Here is a 27,648-nt window from a genome sequence, read left to right as displayed (position 1 = left end):
TCTCTTGTTCAGTGCAAGGGCATAGATGCTTTTGAAGTCTGTGAGTGAAATAAATGCTTTTGCACTGAACCACGTCACGTTAACCGGTGCTGGGAATTTGCCTTAGATATTAGTGCCCACAAACTACGAGGACGCATCTGCTGAGTTTCGCTGGTGGTTTTGTTCAGGGTGTATCTTGCCACTCACTCAGAAAATGGTTTGAAGGGCAGCATAGACAGGAATGTATTCTAAATTCTCTAAATAAGTGATTTTTTTCATCAATTTTTCAAAACTAAAATGGACTTTTAAGATTTAGACATATACATTTTTACTTTTAGGATTGCTTCTGTTAGACATGTTCTAGCCCCAGCTGTCATTAATGACAGACAACTGTCTGTCATTAGGCAGACAGAGACTTAAGTCTTAGGTTTGAAAGGTTTGTCTGTCTGTTTCAAACATTCACAGTGAAATTGGTGAATTGAAAATAGACACAATATTTACGTTTCAAATGAAGATCGTTGCAAACTCTAAGAGGCAATGCTCTTTTTATTCTTGTCTCCCCACACCTTAACAGAAAAGATCCATTAATGTACCACAACAACATCCAAACACGTGCAGGTTTTATGTGTTTTTATTTCTGCATGAAGAGAAACAGCAGAGAACGAGTAGATTAAGTTATTCATCCAAAACTCCCCATGATAATAACAATACAGGAATAGCTTGTAGTCATTGCAGGCATTAAGCTCATTTTTAATCATCAGACTGCAAAGATTTCCAGCTTCCAGTGGTAAATCCATTGCATCATATATTCTTGCGCTTTGCGACACAATAGTCTAATAATGTTGTTATGAAGGCCACCAGGGATTTAACAATCCTCCTACACACTATATAAATATTACAAGGAACGTCAGGTGAGAGATAAGGGTTGAATCTTTTATCTACTAAGGGAGCAATTATTTGTTTCAGCGTCTGCAAAGCCATGTTAAGTTCAAATTGGATTTTTCATCTTAAAGTGAAGTCTGATGTACATAAATTATATGTATTATACATAGTGCATTATTTGTGAGTCTTTTTATGAAGAAGGTGTTTGTCTCTGTTTTGAGTGGTATTTTTTATTTTTTTATAAAGGCAAGATACCAAAACCTTACTGAACCGTGACTCTTAGATGGTTAAGTAATTAGCTACTAAACTAAAAGCCTTATATTGCTGCATTTGTGATACACCTAATTTATTAGAGTCCCTGTCCAAAACTTCTATAAGAAAACTCTACTTAAAAATAAATTTCTCCAACTTTCTTATGCACTTGTCTAAAAGTTTAACAAGTCATTTGAATGCAACTATATTCTCTCAAGTGGTTTTGATTCAGAATTGTAACTTTTTTGTCCTGTTAGTTTTTATTTTACAAACCTAGCTTTGAGTGAATACATCTGCATAATGATGCAGCAGCAATGTGTGCAAAATATTTTGAAGAGACACATTTTTAGACGGCAATTTCTGTCAGAATTATCGGATAACAAATGGAACCTTAAGTGAGTTGGAGGAAGGTTGTATGCAAATATTTTCAATTTATGACATCAAAAATCTTATCTACTTACAATACACTTTCCAAATACTCAAAACTCATGACATGAAATAATCACAATAATTGGTTCACACAGATGAGACAAAGAAAGATTTTTAGGATTTTGAACTTCTTTTTTTTTTTCCTCTTCATATGAACAAGATTTTACAAATCACAAGTGTCTTTGAAAATTTGCAGTCCATGTAAAATAATCCAGGACAATTTTTGAAATCAATTGAAGATTTTTAATTTGTCTAATCTAAGGAGGTATTAATGTAAAAGAGAAAAAACAACAACAAAAAAAACAATTATTTTCTTGCACTGCCAAACACAAGCTTGTTTTTTTTTTTAAACCTACCCTTTTAAATAACCTACACTGGTGTAAAATTTAATCCAACATGTATACACCCTGCCACTGTGATAAAATGGACTAACCTTATATTAAACTGTATGAGTTTAGAAAATACATGCCCTTTATTAGTAGTAGGCTCTATCGAGCCTGAGCACCATCAAATCATTGGCATTAAGCATAGAAGACATCTGAGGAGATTGTAGAAACTACTAACATTGATTTGAGAACTCTCCAATGAATTATTAAAAAATGGAAGGCGAGTGGGCAACCATCGCCTTTGAGAAATAAATGTGGTTGAAAAAACACTGAAGGAATATGATGACGATCACTTCTACATTTGTTGATATTAGGTTGAAGTCAGTGAAACTCAGGACTTTATTTAATAGTGAAAGTCAGAACATTCCCACACAATCAATGTAAAGGGAACTCGTGTAGCCATGAGAAACCCACTAATCAGTGAGACTAACTGGAGAAATAATTGCAAATTGCAAGGGAGAATAAAGATTGGATTATAGAGCAAGATAAGAAGACCCTGTGATCTTCTAGTGATAGGCACAGCAGGGTGGGAAGAAAGGCAGTTGTCGTGATGTTCCCATCATGTCTAGTGTCTAAGACTGTGAGTGCAATGCTGTAATCTGTGGTTGCTGCAGTTGGTCAGGTCCAGAAACATTATGTGGTCAGCCACTACCTAAATACTGAGTGAGCAGGTTGTTCCATAGACAAAGTCTAGTTCTTGCAAACTCCGAAAATTTTAACCAGAAAACAGGACTGGTGGAGATGCAATCACGAAGCAGCTCAGCATATAGAAGGTAATAATCAGCAGCACCGGGAACACATGTATTAACGTTTGGAGCAGAATGACCCTGATTTTACAGCCCTACAAGCACCACGTGTCTCTCACGGACACACACACAATGATGAAGCAATAAACGGTGCAGCTCTGCTCAGTTCTGTCGGAGTTACAGTTTTGCGCAGGAAAAGGCATGTCGTGCATTAACACAAGGCGTCTTGGTGGTCATCCTGTTGTTTCTGTTCTCCTCTGAACACACAAAAAGCAGTCATACAAACTTATTCCATACTTTATTAACCCGATGTTGTTCTAGTTGAGTCCAGTTCTAGTTGAGGGCAACTAAGAAACTATTCCATTTGTATTTCATAATGTATTTCAAGCCTGAAGCCAAGACATTCTCCTACATAGTAATAGTTTTCACTTTCTTCATCTGATAGACTTGTGCTTTGTGACAGACAAACTGACAAGAAAGATGGTCTCATTTTAATGCAACAAAACCTTGTGACTTGAGAGCTCTTTCCACCTCTAATATAAAACAATTGTAGACTACATACATGTCTGCTCTTTATATTTTTGGGTGTGTAGCTCTAGTAGCAGTCTGCAAGTAGGTGGACAGTAGGCAAGAAGAAGAGAAGAGGAAACACAAAAAGCAAAGGGCCCAGACAGAATCCCAAGCCCAGAAAAGCTGAATCGAGGACCTTTGGTGCCCGAGCACACGGCGTGCCAAACCTAAGCAGCTGATCCAAACGCCTCCTCAACTGTGATTTTATTTCCATTTAGTTTTATATCACTGTTTTCATCAAGAATTCTTCACACTTATGCACATATGTCGAGGTGCTGCTTTCACAGCACAAACATGAGGCAATGCAAATGCCAAAGCTTGAGCAGAAAAGATGAAAAGCCAATGTCGGGGTGATCAGTATATTTGTTGAGTTCCCATTCGCACACTGATCTGTGGACAAGGTCATCAAAATACAGCTTCATCTCTACCCTCAAGATTAGCAGCTGGGATTCGGTAGAACCGTCTTTTGCTAAAGACGATGTGGGCTGCAGCTTAATATTGCTCAGAAAAGGTAAAAAAAAAAAAAAAAAAAAGGTCTAAAATTGCGCAGTAAGATGTCAGCATACAATGTTGCAGAAGTTGTTTACCAGTCAAGGACACTTAACTTAGCCTCAGATGCACATACTGGAATTTAAAGAAATAAGATGCTGAAAAAATTTCTAATCTTTCAACTTCTTAACTGTGGTAATCTCAGTTTGCAGATTTGCATTATAAAGTTTCCTTGATAGAGCTCAAAAGCAGAGGAGGATGAGGATGTGAGAGTTGTAGTCACACAGAGCTGGATAAAAGACAGGATTTTTTTTACCCCTCTGAGACTTCCTCAGTGGAGGTGGGATGCCACATACTTTCAAAAAGAAGGCAGGGGGAGAGAAGGACAGAGCAGTGAAGGAGGAGGGGAGTCAAAAGAGAGATTGAAGGAAAGAGTGAGTCCATTGAAGCCCAGCAGCTTTCTGATCCTGTCTTTGCATACTGAGAGCTGATTCAATTAATATGCATAATAGGAAAGCAAGTGTGAAAATCTACTGTAAAATCACAAGAAGAGATCCAGTCCACACACAGCGCAGCTATTAATGACTAGCGTCTTTAAGCTGTTTGATGTCAAAGCTTTGTTAGTCTCATAGCCTGGAGATGAAACAAAGCACTCAAATGGACTGCATACAGATGGATGCACACACTTGCACTCTTTGAGGTAAAAGTACACAAGCTTAGAATGTTTGCCTCTATTAATTAGACTGCAGACAATCTCAGCTACAGAAGCAAACTGATCCAAACATCTCTGCTAACTTTAGTCGTCCGCTTGAAATCAAGAAGTGGACAAACTGGCAAACCTCTCATTGTTGAAAGTCCAAGTTTTTCTAGGTGCCTACCTTGAGTGAGGGTTCCCATGAGAAAGCGGTAGAAATACCGAGCCACCTTGGTGAACTGCCTCTTGCACCTTTTCCTGCACTGGCTCATCTTAGTGCAGCAGTGGATGTGTGTGATGATAGTGGTAATCACTGGTGGTGTTAGTCGGCTGATCTGTCCAGGGAAGCAAGCTTCCAGGATAGGAGAGGAGGAACGATGGACCGGTTAATGTGAGTGTATAGAAGTCTGATTGCTGCTGCTTCTCTCCCTTCTCCTCACTCACCCCTTCTCCTTCTTCTCAGTGTTGTCTTCTCCCACCCCCCTCTTTCCTTCTCTCGGTTCTTCTCTCCACCTGTAGGGCGCTCACTGTCAATCAGCAGGCAACGCTCCGTCTCCTCCCCCTCATGGTCTGAAAAGCCCTCTCCCGGCCTCTCATTGGATGGCAACTGAGTGTGGCGGAAAATTACGGACCGGCACACATAACGGAGACGGTGTGTGTGTCTGCGTGTGTGTGTGAGTGAGACAAATACTACGAAGAAGCCGGCTTGAGTGGCAGGTGGTGATTTTTCTCCTGCTGCATGCTTCACACATCTTTTTCATGCTGTTCTTTTCCATTTCTCCTTCCATTCGTGCCTCATAAAGACGACAGCATGTGAGACAGCGTGTGTATGCGTGAGCCGGTGGGAGGCTGAGTAAAGTGACAGACTAAAAAGAAAAAGAAAAAAGCAAACCTATTAATTTGCATCACACTGCCTCCTTACTCGTTACCCATGTTCATAACACATGGAGGAAAATTCAATTGTAAGGATGAGCAAAAGATGAAAGTGAAAATATATGAAGAGGCCTTAGTGTAGGTGAGGCAAAGAGAGAAACACAGTGAGGAAATAAGACTTGAATACAGAATTTTTTTTCATTATGAATATCTATTTTAAATATTTATTTACATGAAATTTACACAAGATTGTTTAAGTTGTGACTTAAACAATCCTGGCATACAGAGAGAGAGAAAAAAAGTCCATAAATTATGTATAATGAAGTGGAATGACAGGAAAAAGTATAAACACAATGAAGAACATTTTGTGCAAATAGAAGAAGCTAACAGCTGAAACCTGTTTAGAGTTTAGAAAGCAATCTTGCATTCAGTCAGTGTGGATAATCAGATGCTTTAGATCTAATTGATTGCCATTCAAAAAGCTTCCCATCAGGAACTTCTTAAAGTTATTGTTGCAATGTTGTCACCGGCCATATATCTGTCTGTCTAAATTTATGAATATTTCAAGAAGAACCACTGCAGTCGTGATTTGGTAGTAGAAAGAACAACATTTTACCATATTATAGGTATTCTCAGGAAACCTTCTCAAGATTTCAGGAAAAGGAATCGAACACACTCAGAGTTTTAGGACTCATTTGTTTGATATTTTTTCCCCAGATTACAGATATAGCTGAAATTTTAGTAATACAAAAAATTGCATTACTAAACATTATATTTACTTCACTATGAAGTGTGGTAGATTTGAAAATGACAAAGGAAATTGTTGTACAAATACCAGCTCTCAGTGGCAGATGACAGGCTATGAGGCAACTGAGAGAAAATATGAGCTTTAAAATCTTATGGGAGTGAGAAAGAAAGGCATTTATGTAAAACCTCTCCACCTTTTGATTCCGCTTTCAGTCTCTTAACACTTTCAGAGTCACTAAACACGCAAACACGTTTACCTTGTTTTCCCTGCTGTCACATTTTTATTGTTTTTCGCTCAAACAATAACTGCTCTCAACTGCTGCCACTCCACCTTTATCCTCTCTCCTTCTCCCTGATGGCGAATTAGAAGTGATTACTGTTACCACAGCAACCCCAGACCCAATGGATTTTTCTGGTACTCAGACAGGCAGATGTAAACACACACAAAAACACACACAAAAAAAGCCTTACAAATAATACACATGCACACCTGTTTCTTCTTCAGGTCTTAGAAACAAAACGCTTGTCCTCTCCATAAGCAGTCATGTTGTCGTCTAGGAGTCACAGAGGTCAAACTCCAGGCAATTACCACACAGAAAGAGTACCACAATACCAAATAAAGAACTGACATGACCGAAGGTGACACTGAAACCAAAGAACGTGTTGGAGAGCGAATGGTAAACGTTTTATTGCAAATTATTTAATCTAAAACAATCTCCAGTGCAAAATGTCCATCTTAACATGTCACTGTTTTGTCTACAGTGTCAGAATCTCTACAGCACACTGACACTGTTGTTTAGCTCTCGTTACGTTATTATTAGAAGCGCCAATAGGACGTTACAGAAAGGAGAGGGTGTAAAGGTTAAGTAATGTACCACAGCTCTGTCCATGACCTTGAAGTCAGCAACGTAAAGCGGGTTAGATGGCAATAAACAAGATGAGACAACACCCTGGGTAAGGTTGGCAGAGAGGTTGTTTAAAACTGTACATATCTTCAAAACAACTGGTTCCTTAAATCTCTCACAAAATGAAGGAAGATACAAATGTCAGTAAACCTTACATGACTGAAATTGCCTGAAATTAGGAAATTGAATGCCTGAAGAATTTGAGATTTGTTTTCTTTTTTTTTTTACTTTTTTCTTAAAGAGACTCTGGCTCTATATGTAGTGCAGAGGTCTGTAAACTGCCTCCTATTCAGGCCCCCTACAGTGACTCTTAAATCACAAACAATGAGAGATAATAATGCTCCTTTCACTGTTTTATCATTTTAGTAAACAAACTACATTTTAAAGAAAAAAAAATAACATGGAATAATATAATCCTCAAACGTACCCTGAGTAAAGGTCAGAATATGCTCAGTTTTTTCTTGTAAGACTATGTCATAAAAGATCAATTTATTTTAAGGCTTGTTGCAAGTATTTCATTGAGATGTCATAAGTGTGGAGAGCACACCAAGTGCATACACACATATAAATTTATACATTTTTAAAGATTTTTCCAAAACCCTTCAAGCTTATTTCTGGCTTTAGAGAAAGAATAAATACAAACCTATTGTTTGAAGAGTTCTTAGATAAATTCTTATCTAAAAAGGTTTATTTAAATACACTTTTTATACAGTTTCACATAACAGATCTTTTTCTGATTTGTTTCAAGATCAGGCAAAGATCTTTAAATGTGAGACTGAAAAAAACCTGCTTGTGACCTACTTGTAAAGTGTGAACTCAAAAGCTAAAGGAAGGACCAAAAATAAATCTGATAACACAAAATTATTAAATAGTTGAAAATCCTAAAAGTCTCACTTAATCCAGTAGGAAGCAACAAGTAACATTTCAAATATACTTTTTTTTGTTTTTTTATTAATTGGCTCATTAAAACAATCAGCAATATTTTTCATATACTCATCACTGCCAGGCTTTTGGGTCAATTTAAGACATTTTCTAGAGCAACAGTAAGTAAAATATTGTTTTTACCAATATATTTTTCGAAGTACAAATGATTTGTGAGCTGAAAATGAACTGAAGACATGCTAGCCAAGCAATTTTATTTAAAAAACAGTTCAAATGAATGTGAATGCATGGTGAGCCATTTTACTGAAAGCGCTTCTTTTGTTGTTGTGAACCGCACAGTGTGAGACACTTATAGCAATTGAGAAAAGCTATGAGAAATGGAGGGGAGTAACTGGCACTCAGGGATTTTTTTGGTGTCATTTATGCTAATTAGTTATGTGGAGCTAGAAGCTTTTTAATCAGTCCAAAGTTTCACTGATCAGGCATCAATTTATGACCACAGAGAGGAGAAGTGATTCTCTTTGCACCACATCTATTAATAGGAAGGAAATATAATTCAAACCAGACAACTCATTTTCCCATTGCCTGAAATTAGACTTAACTTTTCCTAAGTAATGACAAAATTATTTGTCGTCATTTTTAATTTAATTTGTTAAATTAAAAAATACATTGAGATAATTTATTAGAGAACATTTTGACCTAGAAAATAATGTTTAAGAGGCAAGAATAATAGGCAACCTGGACTAATTGGGTCAGAACAGCTTTAAAACTGTGTGCAGAGGTCAGCATTTGGCAGAAGTGGTTCGAAAAGGGAATAGTGGGGACTGGGAACACAATCATGGGGTCACAAGGCTCACTAATGCTCATGTGGTTGTTTACGACTGATGAGATGATGTAGATTAAATTGCAGAAAAAGTTAATGCTGAGTTAATGCTGAGTATGAGTGAAAGGTGTCAGATTACACAGCACAGAGCATTCAAACATTCAAAAAATAATGGCTTAGTTGTTTTTTGAGAAACTCTGCACCTTCTGTGAGTTTTTAAATGCTGACTGAATGTGAAAGTTTCCATCAAAAATATGTTGTGTGTTCATTTGGAATATTGGGAGCAGAAATTATTTATTTTTTAATTACTGTGGATGACTAGTCTTAAGTCACTGAAAGTGAAACAGGACCTACTCTGAGATTTATTTGATTGATAAATATCTGCTCACTTGAGGGCATTTGGAATATTAAAATTTAATCCTACATAGTACTTCACAAAAAATGTATAACCATTGTATCAGTAATCAGTGTAATTTGTTTGTGTGAAATTATTTGGTAGGATTTGTGCATCAAATATTTTATTTTTACTTTAGTGATACCTTTTTTAAATTAATCTTGATGTTTTTAGCCAACAGTATCAGAGTGACCACTAAAAACTTACTATTGTGAGACATAAAAGACCCAAATAAACTAGTTAATTAGGTTTTAATGACATAAACAGACAACATTTTATTGCAAACCCCTATTGCCACATAGTGGTGAATGAGGTAAAGCAGTCCTGGGTAAAACTGTAGCACAAAAACTTTCAATATATTTGTGTTGTGTGGGCAAGAGGAGTGGGCAGACATCAGCTGAACCTGTCTTCTTGCAGACCCTTCCTGCATCATCTTGAGGAGTATGTCTGATTCTGACAACATGTTATGAAATATTAAGGGGTCCATACTGCAATGCTCAACTCCTACAGCAAAATTAGCAACCCTCGACAGAGACATAAAACATCAAATCTTGCAAATGCAAGGGAAAAAATATCTTTCATATTTTGTTTTGGGTTTTTTTTGTTTGTTTTTTAAAACAAGCTATAAACAATTTAGAAGATATTCAATTGAATACATATAATCCTGGAGATCATAATAAACCGGTCTGTGAGCATTTCTTTAAAAATCATGGCTTTCCTTTTGCAGTTTGAATATAGATTACAGTCAACATATTGCACACATAAACTAACACATTCGCTATCTCTTATATCTGTGAACCTATAAATAATTGAGTGAAGAAAGATTGTACATAGGCACTTTTTCAGATAATCTCATTTAAATTCTAAGGGGTAAAATCAGAAGATTTGAAAGGACAGATTGGATTATTAATATAGATTACATACATGAAATAGTAACTGTAGTAACACACCTCTGCTTGCTCACATTCTCTGTGATCAAGATGTACAATCTTGTGCAGAGAAGAGAAAGTTTATCCTCAAAGGATCAAAGAACAAGAAAAAAAAGAGATTATGATTTAAAGTGCAAGCAGAACAAAAACAGGTAATTCTAAATGGCTTGCAGAACGCATTAAGGCAGTAAGTAAGATTAACAGCAGGTATAGTTACAAAATAATACAATAAACAAATTTTACAAAGAGTAACAAAGATAAACAAGGCCAATATATTTTGAAGTCACTCTTTGTTGCATACAAAATGCTGTATTTATACCCACTGTTCCTCTTTTCTATTCTGTAAAATTACAAAACTAAATCTGCATTATTGATTCCCATGTCAGTAACAAACAAATCTTTTTCTCTCCATCTTTGCCAATACATTTCTCTTTTTCTTGGCAGAATATGATAAAGTGTTTCATAAGTGGGTCAAGAAAGCCAAAAAAATCCCACAAAAGGGAAAACCATTCAGCGAGGCACCAAACTTGATCCACCTCAAACAAGAGTTTTCTGCTTTCTTTGCATTTTTTTTTTATTGTATTTGTGATATTTTTCATCTTTAATTGATCAAAACAACCCGTATATACAAATGAAGACAGCATTATATCTAGAAGCTATAATTGTTTTTATATCCAGTGTATTTTGAATATGCTTCTGAAGTGATATAAATAATTGTGGTTATTCTTTCTCTAAATAGCAATCATAAAAAAAAAACTTTGGCATTTAGGAAACACAGTTTTGGAGCTGTGGATGAGCTATTACACGCCAGTCGGTTGATAGCTGATGGTTTTATGGAGGATGGAACTTGCCTGCAACTGTGAGGCTCCATGGGCAGGAGGTTTTTCCAAGTATTTTCATCCAGGAGTCTGAGTCACCACCACCAAGATATCAATGGTGTGAAAGAGGCAGAGCTGAACCCTGGTAGCAGCACATTAACAACTATTATCAGATACCAAGCCACAAACAAAGAGCAAGTGACTCTGTTGACATCGATTGTCAATTTAGGAAGCGGTTTAAACTGTTTGTGGATGTTAAATGAGATTTGTAATTTCTCAATTGTATTTGGTGAGGTGTAACAAAAGAAACTGAGAGAATAAGATGGTAGAGAGTTAGGGGGTCATCTGATAGAAGGTGGGACAGGCTTTGTGGCTAATTGCACTACAAGTTAATATCCAGATCTGGAAAAATCATTTTCATTATTAGGATGAAAATGATTTGGCCAAACCATCGACTGGCTGTCAAATTTGTCTGTAAGATACCTGTAAATTTCTTTTTCTGAGTCCTTCGTCAAATAAATTCTCCAAAATGACCTTATCTGACTTCCTATTGTTTTTCAACTTTTTATTTTTATGCCTGAGTTTTATTCAAATTTTAGAAAGTACATTAAAATTCATACTAAATTGCACACAAATAGAGGAGATAAGGTCATAAAAGGTTACACTTGTCTCCAGTGACAACATCTAGAATTTTCCACAGATCTGTAACTGCTGCAGCAATCTCCACACAAAAAGCACACAGGAACGCTGGAGATGCCACACTAATGCTCAAGTATCTGGCAAAGGCACACATGCCCATTTACATGCATTTGTTTTTAACACCATTTATGAACCAGGCAAAGGCACCAGCTGGTGAAACCCACTCAAGTCTCTATTCACTGAGAACACGTGACTGTGGAGAAAATGGCGAGGAGAAAGGGAGGAGAGTATGGTAAGAGGGAGGAGCACAGGTGGAAACACTTGTCCACATGGATGTGCAACATACTGACAATGTTTACATTGTGCAGAAAAAGAAATGATGAGTCTGACTTTTACAGCAGCTACTTTTGTTCATATTTTCACTAAACCCTATGTCCTGGGTAAATGTAGATCAAGAAGGCTTTCCAATAAAATTAATTCAAATAGAATGTCTTTTGAAAAATGAAAACAAATAGTTATACACGGTTGTTGGTGGCTGGATGGTAATAGAAAATTTTATGGATTTGCATTAACTGCCTAACAAATTTGGGGAGGTTACACATATAATACAACTGGATCTAGAGTCAAAGGGCAAAGCAGAAAAAGTAATGAGAAGTTTTCTGTGTAGACAAAGAGAGATAAGGCACAACAAACAGAAAAAGCAAAACACAGGTAAAATCAGGAAGTAAAGCAGGAATCAGTGTTACCAATTGCTATCTTAGAACCAATAGAATGTGGGCTAGCCCACAATAACAACTTATTCAGACAGGCTAGCAGCAAAAACGTTGATTTGGGGGGGTTGAGCTTCACTTTAAATGCTTAAATTGGAAAATAAATAAATTACCTGTAACTAAATATATAGTTAGAAAAATAGTTAATTTTAGGCTAAATATTTAGTTGCCATAATAAATATTTAATTTGTTCTCAAACAAAATATTCAGCTTTCCAACTAAATTTTTAATAGGAAAGATTGCTATTCAATTTGTTAACTAAATACTCAGCTTGTGAACTAAATATTTTGTTTAGAACTCTTAAATTTATAAATGTATGACTAACATGGTGAAAATTTCACTTTGAAAAACACATACATTTTCTTCTATGATGGACTAAAAAAAAACAAAAATATTTCTGGCTATTTTTTAATGTGTAACTTTTCAAACAGCAGCCCATAAAGGAGAAGTCACCTCACCTTTCTTCTAGTTTGCAGGGATAGTCAAAGTGTCTCTAATATTGCTCAACATTATTGAAACATGATTTTTTTTTAAAGTAAATGCTGCTATTCTGCACTGAACTAACCAATGACTTTGCTGCCACCTGCAGGTAGAGAAAAGCACACACAACCTGAGAAGAAGTCATCTGCCCCAGAGCCCAACAGATGGACTCAGAGAAACTACAAATGTGCAAACTTCACAAACACACACACAGGCATCTAATTTTAATGAATACCAAAGAGGAAGAAGGGCTATTAATGAGAATGATGCACTGTGAGTAACTAATGATCTGTGGCTGTTCCAGCTGGGAGAGAAACGCCACAGCAGAAAATTTCAGACTGAATGCTAATGAATATTCATTAAAAGCTGTTTACAAGTTAATAGAATATGGATTAATCACAATTACTGTGAGTGTTTTAGTAAATATCTGCATCTATGAGTAAAGAATTATGTTTGCTGTATTTTCTATTTATTAATATTTATATCTGTTTTTTTATTCTATTAATTGTTGGTGTGAAAAAAACCCTGACAAAATAATTTGAATCCATCTATCCATGCAAACTTCCTGCAGAGAGACCACAAGCTGAGATTTGAACCCAGGACCTTGTTGTTGCAAGACAACAGTGCTACCAACTGCTTCACTATCCAGCCCAACAATAAGACTATTATGCTAAATGACTGTACTTTTTCGGCTTTATTTCTGCTGCAGGAACTGCATTTCATTTCTGTGTCACAACTGAATAAAATCTATAATATTTAAATCACATCTTATGCTATACAAGCTTATTATCAATGATTTTAAGCCTTCAGTTTTGTTGAGATGGCTGAAGATGAGATGTATGCAGATTCCTATCAAATAAAATTATTGATGAAATAATTTAAAAAGTACTTCAACAAAGTATTAGTTCACAGTTAAGTAAGTTTTTCTTTCAGCTTAATTGTACAGGAGAAGTGACAAAATATGCATCATTTGGAAAAACTTAAAATGTTGCAACATGCTAATTTTAATACAGGCATGAAACACTTTTAAGAACCACTGTGGTCATCTGTTCTGCATCCTAAGACTGGACATAAGTTGTTCAATTTATCATAAGGAGAAACCCCTGCTTTTCCTGGATATGAGTTAAAACAAAGAAAAAGACAAGATACTGACATTTGATGCTAGCCTGTAATAAGCAGGATAGGCCAGTAGATGGCAGATAAAGCCCAGTGGCTACAGCTGCTGCAAGGGAATAGAAATATACCAATTTATCATTGTAGTTTTTGAACATGTTTTACTCCACACTTCTACAAAAAGTGTTGAGTCCAATCTAACAATGTAAATAAACCTGCATTATTTCTTTATTGAGCACTTAAATTCTTAATATCTTCTAACATTTTACAACTGTCTGTAACCATTAGTTTTTTCTTTTCTTTGAGAAAATATCATAACAGGTTTGCTGAACCACTAGAGAAAAGTGGGGGAATAAATACAAGGCTAATTGCTTGTGTAATGTCTCTGCTTCACATTTACAAATCTGAATTTAGATTTGCAGTCCTGATGCTTTGAGCATTAGGACTGAACAGAGCAATTTAGTACCGTGACGGTGAGAGAAGATGAGAGGTTCTGTTATTACACTCTGTGGTCAGACACTCATTAAACTTCTGAATGAAAATATACAGCTGGAGGTGATTCAGAAGAAAACTTTGTATGGATGAGACAAATAAATAAATGATGAATGTACTTCAATCTACAGTGTTGCTCAGACATCTAACCTTTAAATCTACTGGGAGCTGCTCAGGAATTCTTATGCTTAAAGCGTGAGATGAATATTTAACTGGATGCAAAGATGATGGGAGGAGGTCAGACTCTCGGGAATAAGAATAATAAACAAAGGAAAGAACTAAAGCAACAGAGTGTATTGCAGGGCCATGGGGCTGACAAGAATTTTTCACACTGGTTTTAAGCAAAGCAACAACAGGTTACACCCAACATGGGGAAAATGGGACCCAAAGTCCCACTCTGCTACTCCCACCTGCTAAAAGGCATCCCTACAGTCTAAACATCTGTTCCTACTATCCTTCTGCCTTTGCCACCTCTTGTTCGCCTCTTGTTTTACATGCTGTCTTCTAATGCAGCCTGTGTGTATTTCCTCTGAAGCCTGCATCTGCCTCGCTCTCGCTGTCACGCCCAGCCTCTTGGCTGCTTGACTGCTGTTCTGCCCCCTCTTTCTCCATGCTCGTCTAAAGGCAGGCAGCAGGTGTTTTGTGACTTGAACATCACAGAGCCTCAGAGATGGAGCCCCTCTGAGCAGAGCTGTGTAGGAGGAGAGAAAGTCTCCACTCTCGTTTTGCAGACTCCGTTTCCTCTGTGCAACAGGAGAGGCAGAGAGAGCTTATCACACCCCCAGACCACAATCACAGAAGCTTAATTTCAGCCAGTTTTGACTGCAGTTCAGACTGCAGGTGGGGCGTTTTATTAGAAAATATATGAATCACTTCCTGCTGAATTGAGGTGTCACTCTGGAGAAATGCAATCATAAAAAACAATCAAACCACATTTAAAGGCACTTAAATCCCATCTTGTTCCCATTCTGATGCTCTGTTTTTATTTCAGGAAGCCATTACCACATCTGTATGACTAAATGCATTGAGTTACAGCAATGTGGTTGACTGACTCATATTAAACAGACTTGCACAATAAGGAGGTAATGGGTCATAAAGTCAAATAGAAGTCAGAATAAAAAAATAAAAGTACCTTTTGGAAACAACATCCATAAGGAGGAATCACTCATACTTTTCATTGTGTTTCAAAGGTGTTTGCTGTGTGGTCATAGAGAAAAATTACCAGTCCTGTAATTGTATTTAATTTTCCCTTTGTGTGTTATTCTCAGCATACTATTGTTGGTGGAAAAATATAACACTAGATGGTGTTTTTAATGAGCAGCATATTGTGATCTCTTCAAAATAAACAAAAATAAATATGACTTGACTTTAAAACACAGCGAAGTTTCCAAAAAAAGGACAGCCTCATTTTGCAAACCAAGGAAAAAGATGAATACCTTATTTGCCCTCCATCAAATTTATCAGACAATGAAGTTCAACATCACATCAGCTCCATCTATATCTAAAGCTTCACAAAAAGGAGATATCTTACTGCTATTTTATTCATTCAGGATTTCAAGACATTTAAGTTTAGTTGAAAAAATATCTTAAGTTACAATCGAACACTCTGTGGGAGTAACTTTCTTGAAAAACTTGATCTGTAAATTTCCCTATTGGTTTTATGTTTAAATGATCTTGCAAGAATCATTTTTTAAAAGTTTGTTTACCTACAAACTTTTTGCTGAGAAGGAGTGTGCGCTCAAGTTAGCGGTCCAATTCAGCGTGCCATCGCATTTATTTTTAATCTGCGTGTTTCCCCTTCATTGCCAGCCACCGGCCCCCTCATGGCTTCTCAAGAGCCATTAACAGGGGTTCAGTCTGGTGTGTCTGATGAGGACAGCTGCTGGATTAAACGGCCCATCTGTATCTAAATGATATAATCAGTCGTAATAGAACAGGGACAGATCAGTCTCACTGCTGTCAACCATCACAGGAGAAGAGGTCACCTTCAGCAGGACTTAGATAATCCACCTGGCTGGGAATCCACACAGACTTTCTGGGATGAGTCTGACAGTACGGGGCAATGTGAGTGTGTGGATGGCTCTGTCATCTATGCATGAGTTAAGGATGCTATTTATCTTCTACTTAACTTGTACTGAACTGGATCAGAGTCATGGTGGGGTTAGGTCATTCATCTGAGAAAATTGGTGCTAAAAAGCATAGAACCATGCTTAACAGGATGGCTCCCCAAAGACATTTTGATCTTAAAAATGCCATGTACGATGCCTTGCGAAAGTTTTCACATCCCTTAAAACGCTCTTACATTTTTCCAGTTTTATTAGAGTTTTCTGTGCTATAACAACACAAAGTCATTGTGAGGTGGAAGTGAGGAATGGATTCAGAGTAATTGAAACTAATAAATCAATGTGAGATCTTCTGTAGATCTTGATGGGATGCTGGAGAGGTAATTCAATCACTTGAATCAGATATGATAGAGCTCAAACACATCTAAAACAGGAGAAAAACCTGAAACATCTACACAGAAGTGTTACACAAAAAGACCCCAGGCAGGGATGCAGTAACAGTGAAACCAGGCAGCAAGGTTCAGTGGATGAATGCTTTTGTAAGGTACTGGATCTTCTAAAAATGTTCTAGTATCACACCTACGTATTCCAAACCACATAGAAAAAAAAAATCGAGCAAGTAAAACTGAGCAAAAATGTTTGATCTATACTTCATCCTACTTCTGTTTTTTTTTCTTCTGCGGTTTGACAGCTCCTCCATATGTGCTCTTGTTACAAGTGTTATGAGCCTAATTTGATCCTCACAATAAGAGCACTAATAGCAGCTTTGATCAGGACAAGTGCAGCTCTTCCACTGCTGTAATTGCTGACTCTCTTCATGTAACATCTCTCTTGCCTTCTACACTTTCTCAAAGAGCTCTCCGTGTCTGTCTGTTCGGCAAAAAAGTGACCTTTACACCTCAGTCTACTCAATTTTCAGAGCTTACTGTCATGCTTTTGCAGTGTTTCTTAAGTGGTTCCAGTCTCCACTTTTTTCAGCTGAGTGCATGAATGTGCAGGGTAAAAGTCACTACTTTATATCATTGTTATGATGATGTAGGGTGTAGCGTGTATCGCAGGAGCTTAACAAAGGTCCTAGATCACAAGGTTAAAGACATTATGTATAAGTCTCCATTCATCTGGTTTTCTTTTGTCTTATGACAACCTACAAGAACAAAATAAATAAGGAGCATCAATTTAACAACCTACATACAAAACTTCAAGCTTGCGTGTGTTTGCAACATTCATGTACAGTATGTTTTCTTAGCGTGTTCCTGCAAGTGGTTTTGCGTTAATGAATAGTAACTCAGGCGAAAGCAGCTCAAATTGGCTGATTTTACACAAAAACCCAAAGGCTGATGGGAAACGAGTGGGTGGACAGGTATAGATCGGTGACAGAAGGAGAAGGAGAAAAAAAGCAGGCTGGATAAATTGGATCAAGTTCATTCGTTATCACACTCTAATGCTCTCGTTCATCCTGTGTTTCTGTCAGGTATTCTGTCTCTTTTTTTCTTTAAGACAGGGTTATTTTTAGGAAGTTTCTCGTCAACGGTGGCACCTAGATTCTCTGCACGTACTAATACACGAAATATTCCATAAAATGTAACATGAGGTGTACAATCTCCTCTTTCTTCCCAACTTAATTTTGACATTATCTGTCATTGTAACAAATTGTTTAAACGCTTCTACAAATTGAGCTTTTGTTGATCAGGTTGAATAGTTTGCATCCCGTGTACATTACACTCTCTCTGTGCTGGTCTTGGAAAGTTTCTTTCTAAACTACAACCCCTGTGCTTCTCTCCCGCTGTTCACTTTCTTCTTTTATTCTGCATGGGTGACAAAGGATGAGAGGCGACGTGAGGTGAGACATGCAAGGCAGTGGAGGAGAAAAAGAAACTCTTTTTCTTTATCCAAGCTGATTTTAAATGCAGCAGTGTTGGCCATTGTTCCCAATTCACTAAGTCATCTGCCCAAGTGTGGAGCACTCCTGTGCAAATAAAACCCTCTTTTCTCTGTTTAGAAGGCCGAGCTTAAGGCCTGCAGGACAGAAAGGATGCTCTTAAAGAGGTTGTCTCTTATCTTCATCAATTCATACCCACTTATCACACCATCACAGCCAACCAATTTTGTCTCATTCACCCACTATCTCTGACTCAGTCTTTTATCTCCTACCATTTTTGTTTTTAACTTTGAATTGTTGACAAAGTTTGGAAGGATGGACAAGGACAGGGAGGTAGGCACAGAATAATAATGAACTATGAAAAAGAATTGTGTCAATTTAGAAGCACAATTTTAACTTTTGTTCTTCTGCTTTCACTTATTCTTACATGTCTAGGTTTTCCTCAACATGAACAATTTACTTAGAAGAAACAATATATTTACCTGTTTCGGGACAATTTGTTATATTAGTTCAAGAGTCAAGGCCAAAAGCTGCAGAGAGAAATAATTGCCCATTCATGCAAACTGCCACTAACGCGAAACATCCTCAGAGAAATGTTACATCATGATTGATTCAAGCAACCTTCAAATCTGCTTACAGGGGACAGTTTTTCTTTTTCTATTTCGGTGCTGGGAATCTGTCAAGGGACCAAAAAAATATTCTGACAGTTACATAAACAAGGATAGATAAGGAGAGCTGTCACCACAGGAGATGCATCTATTCCTAACTTGCTAAGGTGACATGTTTACTGTAAAAGGTAGTCAAGGGCAGATCACAACAAAACCAAGACACTTACTGTTGCTAGACTACATGCGGACTAACTTGCTAATCTTTTATTCATGAGGTGAAGAACAGAGCTGAACGATGAAGAAAACCTGTCAACAATCCACAGTGAAATGTGTGTTTAAAGGCTACATGACTGGATGTGACTGTGGCTCAGTGGGTAGTAGTTGTCTTGCAATCCAAAGATTATAGGTTTGATTCTGGCTTCCTGTCACATAATAATTTATTCCTGTGTAAGGCAAGGGCGACCAATCAGTGTATAAATGTGAATGGGTGAATGTGGCTCTAGTGTGAAGTGATTTGAGTGGTCAATAAGACTGGAAAAGAGCTTTAATAGTGCAGTCCATTTAAATGTGGCTTTAAGGTTATTGAAAAAAGTAAGCATAATATCAAATAGTGTGTTATTAAAACCATAACAGCCTATTTAAAATCAGGAAAAAGAATCCTAAATGGATGACAACTCCTGATTTTATGCACAAGACATACTGCACTGGTATATGACAAGTTCTGGTACTTCAAATAGCATGTTAAATTTACTTGTGTTTAATTTATTTGTTTTTATGAACTTTTAGTTTAAGTAGAATACTCTGCACTTTTTCTTCCTCCCATTATTATTATTTTTTATTTTTTTGCAATATTTGCCCTTTAAATTAATAGCTTAACTCTGGCTTCAAATTTTGATGCCGATTATGTTACAGTCTCTTGGCCCTAGAAAGGCAGAGTCGCAATCCATAACTAAAGGTCTAAGAGTAAGTGGCCAAGCATTTAATGATTCTGAAAGTATGCTGAAAAGTTTTGAGGTTGGAGGAAGGAAAGGACAATATATCCATTAATTATCATTTTAAAGCTGGAGTTTTTCTGTCATGCTAAGAAGTATACTGAGAACTTAATCTAGAATTGGCTTTGGTTGCATGTTTGCCATGATGTCCATCAAAAGACAATACATAGCTACAAACAAAGGGCTAATGATCAGTTCTAGAACATATTAAACCATATTTTCTGTAAAATAGTGGCTAGTCCAATGAGAAAATGCAAAGAATATCCATTGTTAGCTACTGGGATAAACTGTGCCAGATGCCCAGACATGTTGGCTACTGCTCCTGGGACTATGGTAATTAGTCTAAAGCTGATGGGTTTACAGATTGCTTCCGAATGAACATAACTGTGCACTGCAGAGCTGACAAAAGATCAGGGGAGAAATTAAAACTTATCCTCAAATACATAGTCTGTTTGCTTACAGTCTTTCTGTTTAATAATTGTTTTGATACAGGCTATGTCTGCCATAAAAAAGTAATTTCTAAAGTAAACCAAAATTGTAGTACATTGTTACCAAAAACAATCTCTCTCATCAATATATAGGTGTGCATGTCAAAAAAGTGACAATTTAAATATAGCTGGAAAGTTTTTACTATTTTGAACATTAAAGATGTCTCCATTTTCAATACAACTCTCCCTAACTACACAATTTGTCTCTAAGTAGACCTCAACTGTGACATTAGACAACTGAATAAGAATAAAGTCTTCTATTAAACGATCAAAGACTTTCTTCAAACATAGAAAATTTAAATCACAACCATGGCAGAAACGTGAGCTGAGAAACACAAAAACTAAAACAAAATCAAGAATATAATGCAGGTGAGGCAAACACTATGGATGGATGGCAAACAGGCAATAAGTATGAGAAAATTGTAATTTTATGCAATGAGCCAAACAGAGTTAAAGTTAAGATGTTCAAACTCTTTAAAATGCTGAGAATGATCTTTAGATGTTCTCCTCACTGGACAATTATCCATAAGAACAAATTAGGTGAGTCTCGCAGTTCCTAAATTTCAAATTGATCTTCAGAGTCTTGCTAATCTAAACTGTAATTAGTAAATTTAATGGCTATTTGCATCACTGCATTGGAATATACACACCAACAGCTTCCCTGATTTGGCAAATGCAGAACAACACATGAAGCATTGATGAAGAAAAAAAATAGAAAACTGTGTCCTTCTGAAGAAACGGACTCCTTTTCTGAACCAGTTATACATCTGTTCTAGAAGTGTAAGTTTCAATAAAGTTCAACTAGAGTGTGGGTGACAAATGTTACAGTCTAATAAGAGTGCCAGTGGTGTTGAACAGAGATGATATAAAAGCTCTTTATAAGTAGGGTGTAGGTGTATGGTTTTCTATACAGGCGTGACAAAGATAATACTTAAAAAGCAGAAAGGAAGGAGTGCTTATGTGACATTTGAGTGCAAAGGCCATCCTACCACCTACTGTAGCTATGTGTGGGACACAGTTTTGGTGCTCTGGAGCAGCTTCCACCATACAACATATAAAGCAAAAATGTAAAACATAAAAAGGTTAAGGTAAAAAGAGGGACGGTTCTTACAGAGGAGGTGGATAAAGCATGTAAAGCTACAGGTTAGTTAAATCTTAGGCAATACCAGGGATATCTACCTGAGCATAAACACACAACACATTTCCTGGATGCAAACAATCAATGTTTGCATCCAGGAAATGACCAGCTCCAGAGCTCTCTAAGCAAGTCATGAGTTTTATCAGTAAAACTAGACTTACTTTTTAAAACATGAATGGCTAAAAATATAAAATGCCATGCTTTGATATTACTAAAATATTTTCTGCTGCTTTTGATTTATTCTATCCTACAGAGAACTTGATAGACCAGTAGCTCACATTTTTTCTACTGAGGAAATGTTTGAAAGTTTTCATGATTTTTTTTTTTATTACCTGTTACAATTCTTGCTTTTCTACAACAGAGTACGAGCCTTCAGACACCTTGAGATGTCAGAGCTAGATCTCTGTAACAGCTAAGCAGGTGTTAATACAAAAACTAACTTACAACTGAGCTGCAGGTGCAGCTGAATTGTTTGTTTCTTACTTGATGTTTACACAGCTATTCAATTCTGTTCTACTGATTTTCTTTTAATTGAATTTACTGTTAGAATACATATTATGGATATGATGAACTAGATCAAACACCTCAAGCCTAAAAGCAATTGCCCTGAGAAAATTAAACCCCAGAGGACTTCATGCTAAGTTTATATGCTTTGTTTAGGGACAAAATGTGTCCCCACTCAAGACAAGCAGGGATTCTGCTGTTTATATTGCTTCCTCATTCATCACACAAGGTTAATTGATAAGATGACCTTTACTTTAGCAAGTAATTCAAATACATTGTAGGTCTGCTAGCACCCTCAGTTTGGGAAGGAGATAAATACACAGTATGGGTATATTTATTCAGGAAGCAGACAACAGCCTAATCTCAGAGTTTGTTATCAAGTCAGGAAATAGTCGAAGAGATTAAAGCAGCTTGTTGTGAGATGTCAGTCTGTCAAAGCATTAAAATCAAATCAATTTCTGCTTGCTGCTGTGCTTCTACAGTCTGTAAATACATAAGAGTATTGAATAAACCACAACGACAATGGTGCATTTCCTCAGAAATGCTGACAGATAGCAGATAACAAAACATAGCAAAGCAAAGGCACATGCAAGTACAGTTGATTTTCTTTTTGAATTCAAAACAAAGTCAGAGATAAAGAGTTTGATTGTGCATATTCACAACACAAGCTACTGAGAATACTGAAGCAAAAATGGAATGGGTACATTTTTAAAGCGGAGTCCCCACAGCATTGATCCAGTCCTTCTGCTCTGTAAGCAGAGAATGACATAAACAGATTAATTACTGTCAGCGACACTTCCGCCACTACCTGTTGAAACAGAGTTTTATTAAAAAGAAGTCAAGAGCACAACAAACGTGATGAGAGACTGTCGCCACTTTATGTGCATGTAATTAGATGAGCTTGGGCGAGTGTATCAGAGAGGGATCCTGAAAGACAGCCCAGATATTAATTTAAGTTAGTACAAAATTGCTCCTTTTAAGGCAATGAGTCCCATTTGAATAACCCTGAGCCTGACAATCAGAGGTGCGTTAAACCATGTATGGTCAGAGGGGGGCAGCATGGATATAAAAAGAGCTTGAAGGCCATATGAATTGAAAAAGAACATTTTATCTATCGTGTGTTTAATCTAGATTTAAATATTTAAGTTAAAATATTGCAAGATTTTTGCAATAAGGTAAAAATATTGCAAAAATATTTTTGCAATATTTTGCAATACTAATTAATGACATTAGTAATCTCTGCTATGACATATTAGAGATTACATATCAGTAATCTCTAATATGTCATCCACTTCTGGACCAGTAACGCATGATGGATTTATAGAACTGTACTGAGAGCTTTAAAGAAATTTCAATAAAAAACTGAAACTCTATAGTTGTATTCAAGATTTATAAACTAATGTTGACTGACTTAGCAGTTAATGATATCCAGCAACACTTTCAAAATATCCCTTGATATACTTTAACTAAATATTTAAGAATGCCACCCATCAAATTCAAATTAAAGGATTTGTTCTCAACCAACAACTCTTTCATAACTCATGTATAAAACCACTCAGCCACAATAGAGTGGCTTATCCAGTCAGTGATTATGTACTTCAATAAGACACATGGTTGTCCTTTTCTGATTTTTGAAGACATGTCAGCTTCATAATGCATCTTTATCTCTAAAGTTGCCTTTCAGATGACAGGTCAAACATTGTCTTGATTTCAGAGAAGAAATCCACTTGCTGTGAAGTCTTCAGGATTTTAAATGTGCAAGTAAGATAGGTAAGGATTCTGAGATTCAAAGAAGAATGAATGATTATAATACTTTCCTGCTAGCTAAAATAATGCAATCTGCAATTGTTAAAAACTGCCTGACACATAGTTTAAATTTAAACTGATTGTGTAAAAAAAAAAAAAAAAAAAAAAAAAAAGCATCAGACCAGTGTTTTCCATGAAATTATGAGTAAATGTGGGCATGCAAAAAAAATTAGCAATCATGTTTGAAATAACAGAACCAAATTGGTTTCTCTACAGCAGCAGCTGCAATCCAAATAATTAAACTACCAGGGATCCGGCTTCATTTCTTTGCAGCATTATCTCGATGATTGGCTTGACAGTCTGGCCTCCTGTACAAACACATCTGCAAATGTGTTTTTGTGATTACCAGACTTCCCTACGGCACCTAATGTTGAGAAAATTCATCCCAACAAGAAAAAGCTTACTGAATTGGTTTTCAAACTTTTCACAATTCGAAGGCAAGTTAATTTTAGAAATATACAGAATAAGGACAATAGTGTATAAATGTGTGCATGAATAGTGTATAAAAGTGCTTCACTTTATATTAATTTATCTCAATAAGGCACTTTAAAGTACAGGCCATTTACCAATAATATCAATCAAACAGCTATTTGCTTCTACCATATTCTCTGTGCTGAAATATTTTGAGCTAAAATACATTGTAACCTAATTAGGTCAAATTTCCTAATTTGATGCACATCCGTGCATATTTTTTCTGCTGCTCTTGTCAGAAAGCAATAAAGGTCTGAATTTATGAATGGAGAACGGCCATTTAAATTCATTCAATCATGGTCACCAATAAATTTGTTGTTTATGACATTAAAAATATGGCTCATGTCAAATTGTCAAAACTTCTCACATAATATAAGAAATGATCATTTTCCAGAAAATCCTAAAGTTTCAAAAGAAAGAGGAGTTACCAGAGAAACAAATTCAGTGTTTTAAAAAACACAGAATTTGAGAAAACTTAAATCACAATGAGCAAAACCTTCCAAACTTCCACCTTTTTTCTCTACATCTATCAGACATCAGACAACAGAACATTTCTCAAAAAATTACAATCTATGTCAATGTTGTCAAACAGTGTGTGCAAAGGAGACAAATATACACTCCTTATTCTCAATAATAGTTAAGTTATTACCAAAAAGTCTCTCAGTTTACATTTTAAGGTTTTCAGTTCAAGTTCCTTTGCTAAAAAAAAAAAAAAAACAACCTATTCATGTTCTAAGTTCAGAGAAAATACTAAGTGGATTCACGAATATGTTCATTTTAACAATATTGTGCAACACTAAATCCACATCCTCAATTACAGTTTAAGATGAAAGTCATGAATTAGTTTACAATATGGAGGTAATTGTCCAGAAGTGATGTAAGAAACATCTATAATCAATGCACATAGGCAAAGATTTGCAGACACCAAACAGAGGATTCATTACTGCACTTAAGTGAGTAAAGCAGAGAGACAAGCCATCCTCATTACCAGCTAGAGGCCGGAGGGATAAGAGCGTAAGGCAGGTTAAGGACAAGAAAAACTGAACTGGTAAGAGTATTTTGCTGCAGACGGCAACCTTAAAGTTGTAAAACTATACAGTATGAGCTCCATTAATTTTCGCATGTGAGCCTTTATGATATAAATGTTCATGAGAGTGTGTAAAGTGTGCCAAATCATCGCCCCCCTGTGTTTTAGTGCTGGGGGAGCAGAGAGAAGAGGAGACCCCAAGCCAAGCTGAAGCTGGAACAGGATGATAAGACAGACAAGGTCCTCCGTCAGGACGCAGCTGAATAGGAGCAGAAGAGGAAAAGATGAGCACAGGCGAGCAAATTGGAAGAGAGGGGTGTATGCCACAGAAATATGACAGTTTCATAATACAGAAGCAGGGATGTCTATGTGGGAATATCTGTATATATCTGAGCGTGTGGGAGTGTGTTTTAAATCAGCACATTAGAAACTGGCGTTACCTAGACGCGAGTCCCATCTGTCTCAAACATATTCAAAGAACAGTGCTCAAAATGTAAAACTTCTCTGGGGTCAGAAAGAAGAACATAAAATCAAACTAGGCAGGAAAGATCCTGCTTTAATTTAAAACTCAACACTGCCTCTCCCCACCAGTAGGAAAATATAATGAGAGACAGGACATGCAGAACAGTGAATGCGTACCAAAAGTAAAGATCATAAAATGTATTTTAACTCACATATTTTCATTTGAGACAACCAGAGTGTGAATTGTACCACGACTACTCGGGAGTGTCAACTATTTTGTCCTGAAATGTGAAAGTGGACGCATACAATACCGTCACACCATTGAGCATGATTCACACAATAATATTTGTGTAAATCATTCATTGCTTTTCTTTCACCTCCCAGTTTTGTTCTACTTTTTAATGGTTTATTACATTTGGAAGAACTTGTAGAAAGAGTTACAATTATAGAGGTTCCAATGGCAATGCCTTAGGAAACCATAACTTTAGATGGGAAAATATGGGGGTTATTCTACTCACTGATTTGTTGTTGACTAGATATATTGCTGTGTTTGTGTCTGTTGATTCAAGCCCTGGAAAAGCTGCGCATGTATACAGATATGATGAATTTCAGCACTGTAAACCATAGCTTTGGAGCTTTAATACAAAGCATTGTCCTGATTGTGTCTTGCCTCTCATGAGTCAGCCAGATGAAAAGACTAAGAGCAGGTGTAGGGACAGCTTCGCTCTCTATGCAGTTAGTTAAATGAATGAATGGTGTTTATCGAGTGATGAATCATAGAAACTGAAATAATTGTGACCTGGAGTGGTTGAACTTGTACCTGCTAATCTGTTTCAAAATCCCACACCATCGAACAAAACAGAAGGTGCAGAATAATATGCAGCTGATTAGTTCTCCACATTGAATAAAAAGAATAGACATTGATTGTAATACATTTAGACAGCCGTTTGGATACACTTTTCTTATGCCTGTATTTGTTACAACAGAATGTGGTTATAAGAGTTTTCTTTAAGTTTCTTTAGTGTTTGTAAAAAAGAATCTGAAGAGAAAGTGCAGCTAAAAGCTTTGTGAAAAGATTCATGTGCACATTCAAGAAATATGTGCAGCCCAACACATCCATCCATAATAGAGAGTGAAAAACAATTCAACTAGAGTGAGTTGAAAGGAAACCCATACTTCTACACAGCAGCTGTCTTTTTGTGACAGAAAACTGTTTTTTTGTTGTGTTGGCTTAGGATGAGGGGGCTGATAATGGAGGTGAGGACGAGGAGCGAGGCAGGGGGATTATTGTCAGAGCATTCCTGTCATGACTGTCACAATGCAGGTTGCAAACACACACAGAGAGAAGAGGGATGTTATAGGAGAAGGAGAGGCAAGAATAATTTCCTACTGAGCCATGATGGATTACATTTTTACAAACGACTTCAATGACAGAGCAGTTTTTCTATTTCCATGCCGTTTCCCACACAGTGAAGATTGTTGTTTCCTTCATGCAAACGATTAAGATGGTAAGATGAAAACAAACGTACAGCAGTGAATTTAGATTTTCCAAAAACACTTATATGACTTAATAGTTGCCAGGGATGTGATTACAATATGCTGCCTTCTTTATACCCCAACGGTTTAAGTACTCAAATTAAAAGTTTAAAACCACCTAAATAAAAAAAGTCACTCAAACTGGGACAAGGTAATGACAGCATTTCCTCAGATGAACAGCATTAAAGTTAAGATTGTGAAATGCTCACCACAGTTCATTCTGTCAACTAGGTATCGGTCAGAAAGTATGAATCAGAACGCAGCATAAAGATCATAAAAATAAATAAACTGATGGATGTGATACATAGATTTACTATTGACCTATTTGAAAGTAAGTAGGATTTCAGTGACATTTCTTGGCTTCTAAAGATTTCAATTAAAG

The 27,648-nt window shown here is 36.5% G+C and overlaps 1 protein-coding gene across 3 annotated transcripts in view; it reads right to left on the bottom strand.

The window, feature by feature from the left end:
• LOC129359903 (Kv channel-interacting protein 2-like) overlaps positions 1-27,648 on the bottom strand; it is an 87,605-nt gene that overhangs the window by 44,370 nt on the left and 15,587 nt on the right. The window contains exons 1-2 of one of the 3 annotated variants that reach the window (XM_055029856.1): positions 4,872-4,891; positions 4,612-4,779 (exon numbers count right to left, since the gene is read on the bottom strand). The exons of the other annotated variants lie outside the window; for them this stretch is intronic. Coding sequence (XP_054885831.1) covers positions 4,612-4,699 — 88 coding nt within the window. The 5' untranslated portion in view covers positions 4,700-4,779; positions 4,872-4,891. Of the gene's footprint in view, positions 1-4,611; positions 4,780-4,871; positions 4,892-27,648 lie in introns of those variants that run through there. 3 annotated transcript variants of the gene reach the window in all.

Source organism: Poeciliopsis prolifica, unplaced genomic scaffold (genome assembly GCF_027474105.1).
Source record: "Poeciliopsis prolifica strain line A6 unplaced genomic scaffold, Auburn_PproV2 SCAFFOLD005, whole genome shotgun sequence".
Lineage (NCBI taxonomy): Eukaryota > Metazoa > Chordata > Actinopteri > Cyprinodontiformes > Poeciliidae > Poeciliopsis > Poeciliopsis prolifica.
This window is presented reverse-complemented; position numbering and strand designations above follow the sequence as displayed.